The sequence below is a fragment of the Scyliorhinus torazame genome, chromosome 14 (assembly GCF_047496885.1).
Source record: "Scyliorhinus torazame isolate Kashiwa2021f chromosome 14, sScyTor2.1, whole genome shotgun sequence".
NCBI classification, from domain to species: domain Eukaryota; kingdom Metazoa; phylum Chordata; class Chondrichthyes; order Carcharhiniformes; family Scyliorhinidae; genus Scyliorhinus; species Scyliorhinus torazame.
The window spans coordinates 121302940-121315128 of record NC_092720.1 but is presented as its reverse complement, the minus strand read 5'-3'; the positions used below and the strand labels follow the sequence as shown (position 1 = coordinate 121315128).

The 12189-nt window shown below is 46.4% G+C and overlaps 1 protein-coding gene across 1 annotated transcript in view; it reads left to right on the top strand.

Moving 5' to 3' along the window:
* LOC140389984 (uncharacterized) overlaps window positions 1–12189 on the top strand; it is a 150124-nt gene that overhangs the window by 28290 nt on the left and 109645 nt on the right. The window contains 1 exon segment of the mRNA XM_072474733.1: window positions 1549–1717. Within this exon segment, the coding sequence (XP_072330834.1) occupies window positions 1549–1717 (169 nt within the window).

Genomic DNA, 12189 nt, shown 5'->3' with positions numbered 1-12189 from the left:
GTCCACGGTATTAAAAACAAGGGTGGCGCCAAGCCCAGTAATGGCGATTTCCGGAGAGTCAGAAGATCCGGGAGTCCAGGGGGCGAGAGAGGCTGACGTTTTGGCCTTTGCCTCTTTGGTAGCCTGGAGACGGATCTTATTAGCGTGGAGGGACTCGAAGCCCCCAAAATCAGGGGTTTGGGTTAGTGACATGGCTGGGTTTCTCAGACTTGAGAAAATTAAGTTCGCCCTGAGAGGATCCATGTTCGGGTTCGTCCGGAGGTGGCAGCCGTTTATCGACTTCCTCAGAGAAAACTAAACTGTCAGCAGATTCAATAAGGAGGGGGGAGTTAGGTTATTTTGTGTTTAGAGTAGGCAGGAACAATAGGAGATGGAGGGATGTGTTATGCACTGAAAAATGCCTTAATAAAATGTTTTTTTAAAAAGCAATGAAGGAGGATGGTGTGGTTAACCATCTCAAAGGCTGTAGGCAGGTTGAGAAGAATGAGGGAGGATATTTTACCTTTTGTCACAGTCATGAAGGATGTTATTGTGATTTTGATGAGAGCTAATTCGATACCTTGGCAGGAACAGAAAACTGACTGGTGAGATTCAAACATGGATCCAGGGAAGGTAGGCATGAGTATGGAGAATGATGTCAACACATTCAAGCACTATGGAGAGGAAAGGGAGGTTGGAGATGGGGCAGTATTTTACAGAGGCAGAGAGGTCAAGGGCTGTGTTTATAAAGGAGAGGGGTGATGACAGCAAATTTGACTGAAAGTTTTTTTTGGTACCTGAAAAAAAAAAGAACCATTAACAATATCAGTTCATCTGGGATACAAGAAGGGAAGTAGGGTGGTCAGCAGTTAATTGGGAAAATGGTCAAGGGAGCAGGAAGTTAAAGGTCACATACCACTGGTAAAGGATAAACGAGTTATGAACCAATTATTAGAAGAAAAAAATTTTAAAGAGGGAAATAAAAAGACAAGAAAGGTAAAAAGCAAATTACTGTGGATGCTGGAATCTGAAACGAAAGAGAAAATGCTGGAAAATCTCAGCAGGTCTGGCAGCATCTGTAGGGAGAGAAAAGAGCTAACGTTTCGAGTCTGATGACTCTTTGTCAAAGCTCCAAAGAAAGGTTAAAAACCTCATTGCACTTGCCGAAGTAACAACTATGGTAAATTGTTCAGTAACAGTCCTACCAACACTACCAGCAGTAGATATAATTAATTACAGATTAGCAACCAATTACCAGTCCTCTACATCCCTCCAATTAACAAATGCATTCAGTTAAAGGCAGACAGGTGTGCAACCAATCACTTTCTCATGATTGGAATGAGCTGAAGATCCCACTTGTGTCCAATGATTGGAAAGAGTTAAGATGGAAAAGAAGTGGAAACAGTTCGGAATGCCATGAACTGTGACAATTGCAAAGAACACGGAGACAAACCAATAGTGATGTTCTGGATTGGATTAAGTAAACTGGGTGCTGCAATCCAGTCATTATAATTAATTCTGCACGCCATGGCATCACACACAAATCTAAGGTATGTGTTTCTCTTGTAGGAAATCTCAAAAGCACGAAAGCAGATCAGCAAGGCCATGTACTCGTTGCTGCAGTGGCTGGAAAAGAGTGATTCTTCGACCATTCGCAAATTTTGGCTCAACTTGTTTCAGGATTATAATTTGCAGACGTATCCAAAGCTGTATCCCTTACAGGCCAGCTTGATTGAAGGTATGTTAATGAAGGTACCTGGATGGAGGCATGAGGATCTACTTCTTAAATAATAATCTTTATTAATAGAAGACAATATAACCCTGGCAGTGCCACCTTGGCCCTACCAGGTTGGCAGGGGCATTGCCAGGCTGCCATGCCAGCAGTGCCGGGGTGCCCAGGTGCCAGGTTGGCACTGTCAGGGATCGAGCCCGTGAGGGAGCCTTCCCAGGTGGAGGAGTGAGGGTGTGTTCCCAGGCCTACCCAAGGCTAGAGGGGGAGGGAGGGTCGAAAACAGGGGTGGGGGGGCTAAAAAGGGGTGGGGGTGTGGTGATATACATCAGATCGGGGCAGCCTTCAAAAATGGCATCCCGATCTGTGAGGAACCTTTCCAGCAGGAAATTATTCTAAATGCAGCCTCAGTGGAGAGAATCTCTCTGAAGCCAAAGGGGAGGGGGGGGAGATCGGGGCAGCCTTTGAAAATGGCAACCCGATCTGTGAGGAACCTTTCCAGCAGGAAATTACTGTTAAGTGCCGCCTCAGTGGAGAGAATCTCCCTGAGGCCAAAAAGATGCCGAGAAACACCCGCTATATGTGCCCAAAATCAGACATAGAATTTTGGGGTTTAATCAAAATCAGTATTACATTAAAGGAGAAAGCATATTAATGTTGTAAAATAAAGTACAAAGTCTGAGGATTGATTTGATTTGATTTATTATCACATGTACCGAAGTACGGTGAAAAGTATTTTTCTGCGGCCGAGGAACGTACACAGTACGTACATAGTAGACACTATGGGGAATGTTTTCAATACTGGCAATAGAAGAATTAGAAGTGATTTCATTGAGCATTCAATAATAATCTTTATTGTCACAAGTAGGCATACACTAACACTGCAATGAAGTTACTGTGAAATGTTGAAGGGTTTGTCAGGATAGATAGTGAGAAGTTTTTTTCCTGGCTTGGGTCTAAAACAAGGGGGCACAATTTCAGGATAAGGGGCCAATCGTTTAGAACTGAGATGAAGTGATATTTCATCAGTCAGATTGTGATGAATCTCTCTATCCCAGTGAGTTTTAGACGCTGGGATAGACAGATTTTTGGTTCCTCAGGGAATTGAGGGACATAGGGAAAAGGAGAGAAATGGAGTTGTAGCCCAAGAACAGCCATGATTGTGTTGAATAGCAGAGCAGGTCAACGGGCATTGTGGTCTTCTCCTGTTTCTTAGTCTTGCGCTCTTGGGTGAACTGTGAGGGATTTGTCTCGATCCCGGTAATGACAATTAGAGTGTTACAGTCCTTACTCTGAGCCAGAGTCCACATGCAGCCAATGTCAGGACTTTCAGTTTCCTTACCTGCAGTTGGAAGTTGGTTATCCCTGGGGTGTTTGACAGGGGCTCCCTGTCATTTCTCAGTGCCTACCACAGCATATTGATTGTACATTTTGGTCCAAATGCTAAGCAACACTGCATGGCCTGGAAACGGAAGCAGGCATATTGGCACAACAGATTCTATGCCGTTGTTTATTCTCCACACAAACCTCCTTTAACCTTCTTTCTCACTGTGTCAATGGATCACATTCCTATCTCCCTCATGCACCTACTCTGTTTCCTCTTAAGTGCTTCTATTTTACTGCCCTCAATTGCTCCATGTGGCTGTGTGTTTCACATTGCAATCACTCACTGCGTAAAGATGTTTCTCCTGAATTCCTTCTTGGATTTGTTAGTCACTATAATTTCTGGTAGGTTCCTTGGATTGGATTTTAATAATGAGCGTAAAAATCCTGAATCTGACTGCACCCTTTAGCATTAGCCAGATCAAATCATATACCTGTTGCCGTCCATGAGTGAGCTATAGGGTGCAATCTAACAGCCAACGTGACACGGCTGGTAAGTCTCGCGAGAGGCCTCTGGTGAGATTTACCCAGCTCATTAGCCTGAGATCTCGTGGGACGTCACGATTTGGCAAATTCGCATATTAAAGTGAGACTAGCTGCCACCCTGGCAATACCAAGGTGCCCAAGTAGTGCTGGCACGTGCAGTGCCAGGGTATCCAGGTGCCACCTCCATAGTGTCAAGCTGGCATTTGCCCATGCTGGGGATCGGGCCCTGGATTGCCCTGCCCTTATGAGATGAGGTGCGAGGGGGCTTGAGGAACCCCCAACAGGTGAGTTGGGGTGTTTGGGGGAGTCAAATTGGGGGCTCGCAAAATACGACACCATTTAAAAATGGTGCCCCCATCTCCTCCTGCACTGGCGATCGGAGATCCTCAGGGTAGGAAATGGGATTGAGTGCGGCCTCATCAGGGCATTCCTCGTTGAGGCCCAGGAAAAAAAACAGAGTTCTGTTAGATAGCAGGGTCTTTCTCGACACTACAGGTGCTACCCAGTTCTGGTTTTTACCCATTAGATTGCTCCCATTGTTTCCCCCTGTTCCACTCTGAGAAAATATTCTTGAACCCTCTTAGGAGGTTGCTAACTTTAGTTCCTCGAGAATTTCCAGGCCCTTTCCCAGCTGGTGCCCAGTTGCACTGTTCTGGGGGGCTGCATGACTCTTCTCTCTGGGTATACAAGCCTTCAAGTTTATGATGTGAAGTTATGGAAGTGGTTACCCTCATCAAGAAGGGTCCTGTTTTGGGCAGTCGGGGGCTGCAATCCAGGCAAGGCTCTGCAGATCCTCCCAGTGAAGGCTAGAACCTACTGTATACATGTTCCAGACAATTTCTAGGACCTCCTGTTGCATTCATACCAAAGGTACAATCTTGTACACATTGAGAGCCAATGTTTTTAAAGGGTAGTAAATAAACCACAAAGAAAATGTGTAGAATCTCAAAGAGCCATTTGTAGAGAAAAGAGTTAACTCCAACACACAATAATAGCTACTGGGCATGTGCGTTAGGAGCTATGTCATGATAATGTCACTCAGAGAGAAGAGTCAGAGGAACCTCTGGGAGGAGCAAGTAACTTTGTCCTAATGTTCTGTAACCCTTTATTAAATTTTTTTTTTAAATTTAGAGTACCTAATTCATTTTTTCCAATTAAGGGGCAATTTAGCGTGGCCAATCCACCTAGCTTGCACATTTTTGAGTTGTGGGGTCGAAACCCACGCAAACATGGGGAGAATGTGCAAACTCCACATGGACAGTGAACCAGAGCCGGGATCGAACCTGGGACCTCGGCGCCATGAGGCCGCAGTGCTAACCCACTGCGCCACCGTGCTGCCCCCATGTTCTGTAATCCTATGTAGTTACGTAGATAAAAGTAGTTTGAAGAAAGGCAGCGGAATTCTCCGTCGGCGGGTTCCTCCAGTCCACCAGCAGCTCACCCATGCCTGCAGGTTTCCCAATGGTGTGGGGTGGCCACAATGGGAAATCCACTTTCATTTCTGTGAGCTGAATATTGGTTCCACCCCACTCCAGGTCCTGGGTACACTGTCACAGCTGACACTTCAATGACTCAGTAATGCACTGCATTGTCAGAGGTGCAAGGTGCAAACTTTCCAAAGGAGAAGGCAAGTCCCGTCTTGTTGGCTTTTTTAGGTAGGTTGTTAAAGATTTCATGTTATTTGTTCTGGAACGATAAGTAGTTCTCTTGGTACCCTGGTCAACACCCATCAAAAACAAATTAATTAGTCACTTGTGATATTGCTGTTTCTGGAAGTGTATTTGTGCATTTTCCCACAAGACTGCCTTGAATTTGTACGTGATTGTCTCAATTTCCTGCTGGAACCTGTTTTGTTATGCTCTTGACGTAGCATAAGCTGCTTCCTTGATGTGCACTCTGACAAAGGAAGGTTCAGACTTGGAGATAGCTTTAACACATATTTATTAAACTATCAACAATTCTCCTACTTGGATTCGACGCTACTGTTCATCCTATAGCAACTCAGACTGACGAATCAGTCTGCTACAATCCACGCGCTGGGAGTAATGTTCAATCAACCCTGCGTCTGTACTCACTGAGTGTCTCCACTGGAAAGAGACTGAGCATGTGTGATGTGTCCTTTATATATGGGTTGGTGTAATGCCTCCCTGTGGTAGTATCACCTCTTGTGTGTATCGTGACTGCCCATTGGTCGTGTCCTATCTTACTGGCCTATTGGTTGACTGTCTGTGTGTCATGTCTCTGGTGCTCCCTCTAGTGTCTAGCTAGGTGTAGTGTATGTACATTAACCCTTTGTCTACTTAGTGATGTATATCACCACAGAACTTAAGCTGAAAATATTTTGAAACAATTTCAGAAATAGCATCAAAGGCATTTTGAGCCATTGCTTCCCGACTGGAAAAGCTGCTGCAGTAATAACCACACGTTCATTCCATGTCAGTTGTTTCTTAAATTGGACCATATATAAATGCAAGATCTTCCTTCTTGGATTGGAAACAGGCTAATATGATGCCCCTATTTAAATGAGGGAGAGAGGCAAAATGTAGGAAACTGTAGACAGGTTAGCTTGAGCTCTGCTGGAATCAATCATTAAGGCGGAGATGACTGGACAAAACCAGCATGGTTTTACGAAGAATTAGTCATGCTTGACAAACTTGCTTGAGTTCTTTGAGGACGTGACCAGCAAGGTGGATAATGTGGAACCTGTGGATGTGGGTATATCTAGACTCCAAGAGAGTGTTGACAAGGTGCCACATAAAAGATTGATCCAGAAGGTGAGATCGCAGTTTATTGGGGCAGAGGACTATATAAATGATCTGCAAGCATAGACAGTGTGTAACATAGCAAAATTTGGGGATGATAGTAAAATATGTTGGAAAGCAGGTAGTGAAGAGGAGATAAAGATTTTACAGACGGATATAGATAGGCTACGAGATTGGGCCAAAATTTGGCAGATGGAATTTAATGTAGATAAGTGTGAGGTTACCCATTTAGTTATTATCTAAATGGAAAGCAGATTCAAAATGCATCTGGGCAGAAGGATCTGGGTGTGTGATACACCATCAATAACACACGATGAGTGATGAGCGTAACTGAGGCTTTAATACACTAAACAGCAAGCTCATGCCTCTGGACCCGAACTGGGTCAACGGCGGAGACTAGCCACTTTTATATAGAAGCCCGAGGGGAGGAGCCACAGGCGGAGCTAGCCTGGACAAGCCCAGGCATGCACAATACAATACATATAATGCAACAACATGGTTTATCACATTCACCCCCTGTTTAAAAAAAGAGTCCGGCGGGGGGTGAAGTGGTCTTAAAGGTCAAGTCTGTCGGGGGCCTTGATCTTCCGCCGTGATCGCCTCAGTTCCGGCTGTGGTGTGGGCGCCACGTCGAGACCTGCACGTCCGGGAGCGTGTTGTCTTTTTCTTCAACCAGATGTTGAGTCGGCGAAGGTGGGCGGGGGTGGTGTATGGGCGAGGGTGGTAGTGCTTGTCACTGGTGGGCCTGCAGGTGTCAGTTCATGAGGGAGGTGGGGGAAGACGGTGTAGGGTGGGGGGTGGTGGTGATGGTCGCCGGGGAACCTGCAGGTGCCAAATCCCGAAGGGAGACCGTGTCCTGCCACCCGTCCTGGTGTGCCACGCAGGCATATTGGGGGTTGGCATGGAGGAGCAGGACCTTCTCGATGCGGGGGTCGGTTTTATGGTTCCTCGCATGCTTCTGGAGAAGGACGGGCCCCGGGACTGTCAGCCAGGACGGGAGTGAGACCCCAGAGGTGGATGTCCTGGGGAAGGCAAACATACGTTCATGAGGAGTCTAGTTGGTGGCTGTACGTAGGAGCGACCGGATGGAGTGGAGCGCGTCGGAGAGGATCTCCTGCCAGCGGGAGACTGGGAGACTTTTTGACCGTAGGGCCAGAAGGACGGCATTCCAGACCGTCGGTTCTCCCTCTCCACCTGTCCGTTTCCCCGGGGGTTATAGCTGGTCGTCCTGCTGGAGGCGATGCCTTTGCCTTTGCTGAGCAGGAACTGACGCAACTCGTCGCTCATAAAGGAGGAGCCCCGGTCACTGTGGATGTAGGCAGGGAACCCGAACAGGGTGAAAAGACTGCAGGGCCTTGATAACGGAGGCAAAGTTCATGTCAGAGCAGGGGATGGCGAAGGGGAATCTTGAGTACTCGTCGACGATGTTATTGGGGTGTCGGTGAGACCACATCTGGAGTATTGGTCCAGTTTTGGTCTCCTTATTTGAGGAAGGGTGTGGTGGCATTAGAGGCAGTTCCGAGCAGGTTCACCAGGTTGATTCCAGGGATGGAAGGGTTGATGTATGAGGAGAGATTAAACAATTTGGGTTTATACTCGCTGGAGTTTAGCAGGGTGAGAGAGGATCAGATCAAGGTATATAAAATACTAAGATACTTTGAGACCAGGAAGAGATCAGCCATGATCTGATTGAATGGTGGAGCAGGCTCGAGGGGCTGAATTGCCACTTCTGCTCCTAATTCCTATGTTCCTATTTTCCCAGACCTGCAGATATACAGATCCCTACACCCACACCTGTGGCTCTTTCTGGAAAAAAAAAGAGACATGACAAAGCTTTTCATCTTGCACTCAGCAGGGCACTTGGCAAGAAATCCAATATAAGGAGAAAACAACAAATATATACTGGCTGAGAAGAGAGTGCTGATTGATTGGCAAGTGGAGTCTGATTGGTAGAAGCATTGCCATGGAGAAAGCACCAGTTCATAAAATCCCTGCAGTACAGAAGGAGGCCATTCAGCCCATCGGGTCTGCACCTACCCTGTGAAAGAGCATCCTACCTAGGCCCACTCCCCCACCTATCGTCGTGACCCCACCTATTGGAAATCAAGGGGTCATTTTAACAAGGCCAATCCACTGAACCTGCACATTTATGGGCTGTGGGAGGAAACCGGAGAACCTGTTGGAAACCCACACAGACACGGGGCGAATGTACAAACTCCACACAGACAGTCACCCGAAGTTGGAATCGAACCCGGATCCCTGGTGAGGCAGCAGTGCTAACCACTGCGTCACCATCCCACAACGTTGATGGTGACTGACTGTTAACTTCCAAGCCTTACTTGAAATTTAAACCAGGTGGCTTGAACTTGATTGATCATTGTTGTATGGAATGAATCAGTGAATGGCTGTCACTTACTTTGTTTTACTAGTGACATCGAAACAAACCTGTTGGACTTTAACCTGGTGTTGTAAGACTTTGTACTTTGTTTTACTGGAGCAGGCTCTCTAAGTTTATTGGTCTGATGCCTCCTCCAATCTCGATGTTCCATAGTTCACCCCTCCTGCTTGTTGTACACATTGTTACACCACAACCGGATTTTACACATTATAGACGTGATCTACCAGCCATATTTTGCCCAAAAGGCAGCTCAGCGTGTTGCAATGCTGCTGGTAGATGCCGGGCGATCCCTCTTCCGAGACCAACCTGTCTCGCCACGCTTTACGAGAGCTAATGCGATCTCGTGAGACGTCGCAATTTTAATCCCGCCCATGGTGGCCTGTTCACGTTTTCGCAAATCTGCATATTAGAGTGAGACATCTAGTGTCATTCTAATATGCACTCTCACAATCTAACCAATGCATTAGGATCTAATCTCTTCGCTTTGGAGATCTTGGACGAGCACCATTCAATGCTAGTCTCCATACTCTTGGGAATCTAGCAGATGATTGGAGGCCTCCAGGTGCTTGCCGTCTGGGCAGGGTGGCACCTTGTAACTGCTGGTGCCACTTTGCCATTTTGCCACTCCCAGCCTGGCACCCTAGCACTGTGAGTCTGTCACGCTGGCAGTGCCACCTGGGTGTCAGCCAAGGTGCCAAGCTGGCATTTTTCCCACACAGGGGATAAGGCCCAGTGGTGCCATGCGTGGATGGAGAGGGATGCGGCGGTCTCTGAGAATCCACTTATCGGTGAGTCGGGCCTTTGAGGGGGTTTGGGGGTCAAATTGGAGATCGGGCCACATTTAAATTGGTAGCTTAATCTCCTTCTACAGTTTCAGCGAGCAGAGCTCCTCAATGCAGAAAAGAGGACTGAGTGCGGCCTCGTCAGGGGGTTCCCCACTGAGACCCCAAATCTACCCGAATGGGAACAGAGGTCTGTTCAATAGCGTGGGGTTCATCAGTGCTCCAAGCGCCGGGAAACACCAGGCGAAACGCACTCGTTATGGACTTTCTTCCCATTCGGGTAGTTCACGGCCTACATCTGTTTCAGCATTTGTAAATCATCTTAGCATGTGACACTTTGTCTCACTTTAAAATATGAATTATTTTAAGCAATTAAGTTCTGTCTTTATGTGAATGATGAGTATGCCTGTAGTACTGATCATCTTTTCATGTCCCTCTTTATAACAGTAGTCAGTGTATCAGTACAAGTGACTAGTCCCTATTGTGTTTCCCTACACTTATTGTCCAAAGATGTGCAGGTCAGGTGTATTGGCTATGCTAAATTGCCCCTACGTGGGGTTATGGAGAGAGGGATAGGCCGAGATAGGGTGCTCTTTGAAAGGGTCGTTGCACACCGAATGGTCTCCTTCTGCATTGTAGGGATTCTATGATGGTGAGTGTTATCCAGAATCATCTAATAGTTCCATCTGAAGCAGCCTATTTTTATTATTTTGCTTGACGACAGCCTCCTGTGTGTTTCCAGTAGTTTTTTCATTTCATAACTGCAGTATTAACCAGGAAGTAAGAAGCAATATTTCCCACGTTATTAGATGCTGGAATCCATTTACCCAATGGCTGCCAAAGCCTATTGAGGAACTGTAAGAAGATTTGAAGAATCAAAATAATGATGAGTATGAGGGCAGAGCAGACAACTAGATTATAGTTTGTCGCTCCAATGTAAAGTTAACACTGGTACACCTGCGATGGGTTTGAATAATTTCCTTTCATGCTAAACCTTTTGGGTGGATTCTCCATCCCGCCGCACCTGTTTTCTGGTCTGGCGTGCACCTCGCCTTCAGTGGGACCCTCTGTCCCACCAGCCGGTCAATGGGGTTTCCCATTATGGGCACCCCACCTGGAAATCCACTGGCATAAGTGCACTGCTGGTGAAACTGAGGATCCTGCCGACGGAGAATCCCGACCTTTCTGATTCTGATTTTATAGCCCAAATTCCTTGTCAAATTGTACACACCGGTCTTGCCATCTGTTTCATTTTCTGAGTTTTGTGCTGCTTCTGTTTAATTGTTGAATGAGTGATTAAACAGGAACATTTTTCGAAGCGATTCTTTCACTATCAGAATTCACCTGCTTGTACTTACAATTCGCAGAACATCGAGTCGTTGCTGTTGGGAAGGTGAGAACATAGTATATTGACCAATCTCTCATCACTCTAGCTCTCTATAGGCTGAAGGGGGTGGAGCTTGGTCTTGGACACTGGCCCTCTATATTTGACCCATGCTGTACCTGATCTGGGAGTGTCAAACACCCAAGAGTGGCATTTCAGACAATGCTCTGCATTCTTTTGTTACTGATGTTAAATAGAATGATGTTATGCCGAATCTTATCATAAATTGTACACTGGAAGACTGTAGAACTGAGCAACATTCGCACTCGCGAAGATTAGGCGAGTATGACAATATGCCTATGGGCCATATCACAGTTGGATGGTGTGAGACCTCCAACCAACAGGTGGCGGTACAAACACACCATGTAGTCTCAAGACCAAAGTCATGTGAGGCTCATCCGGTAATCTCCAGAAGAAAACGAGCTAGAGGGCAATAAACGTATGTGTAACAGATCAACAGAAGTTGTAAGTTCCAGAAGTTGCAAGACTCCATGATAACGTTCTCAGTATCCGCGCGAGACACAAGAAAAGACCATAACGATCTAGATGACGGGACTGGGGGCATTCTGGCTAAGTTTGCCGATGATACAAAGATAGGTGGAGGGGCAGGTAGCATGGAGGAGGTGGGGAGGCTGCAGAAAGATTTAGACAGTTTAGGAGAGTGGTCCAAGAAATGGCTGATGAAATTCAACGTGGGCAAGTGCGAGGTCTTGCACTTTGGAAAAAAGAATAGAGGCATGGACTATTTTCTAAACGGTGACAAAATTCATAATGCTGAAGTGCAAAGGGACTTGGGAGTCCTAGTCCAGGATTCTCTAAAGGTAAACTTGCAGGTTGAGTCCGTAATTAAGAAAGCAAATGCAATGTTGTCATTCATCTCAAGAGGCTTGGAATATAAAAGCAGGGATGTACTTCTGAAGCTTTATAAAGCATTAGTTAGGCCCCATTTAGAATACTGTGAGCAATTTTGGGCCCCACACCTCAGGAAGGACATACTGGCACTGGAGCGGGTCCAGCGGAGATTCACACGGATGATCCCAGGAATGGTAGGCCTAACATACGATGAACGTCTGAGGATCCTGGGATTATATTCATTGGAGTTTAGGAGGTTGAGGGGAGATCTAATAGAAACTTACAAGATAATGAATGGCTTAGATAGGGTGGATGTAGGGAAGTTGTTTCCATTAGCAGCGGAGACTAGGATCCGGGGGCACAGCCTTAGAATAAAAGGGAGTCACTTTAGAACAGAGATGAGGAGAAATTTCTTCAGCCAGAGAGTGGTGGGT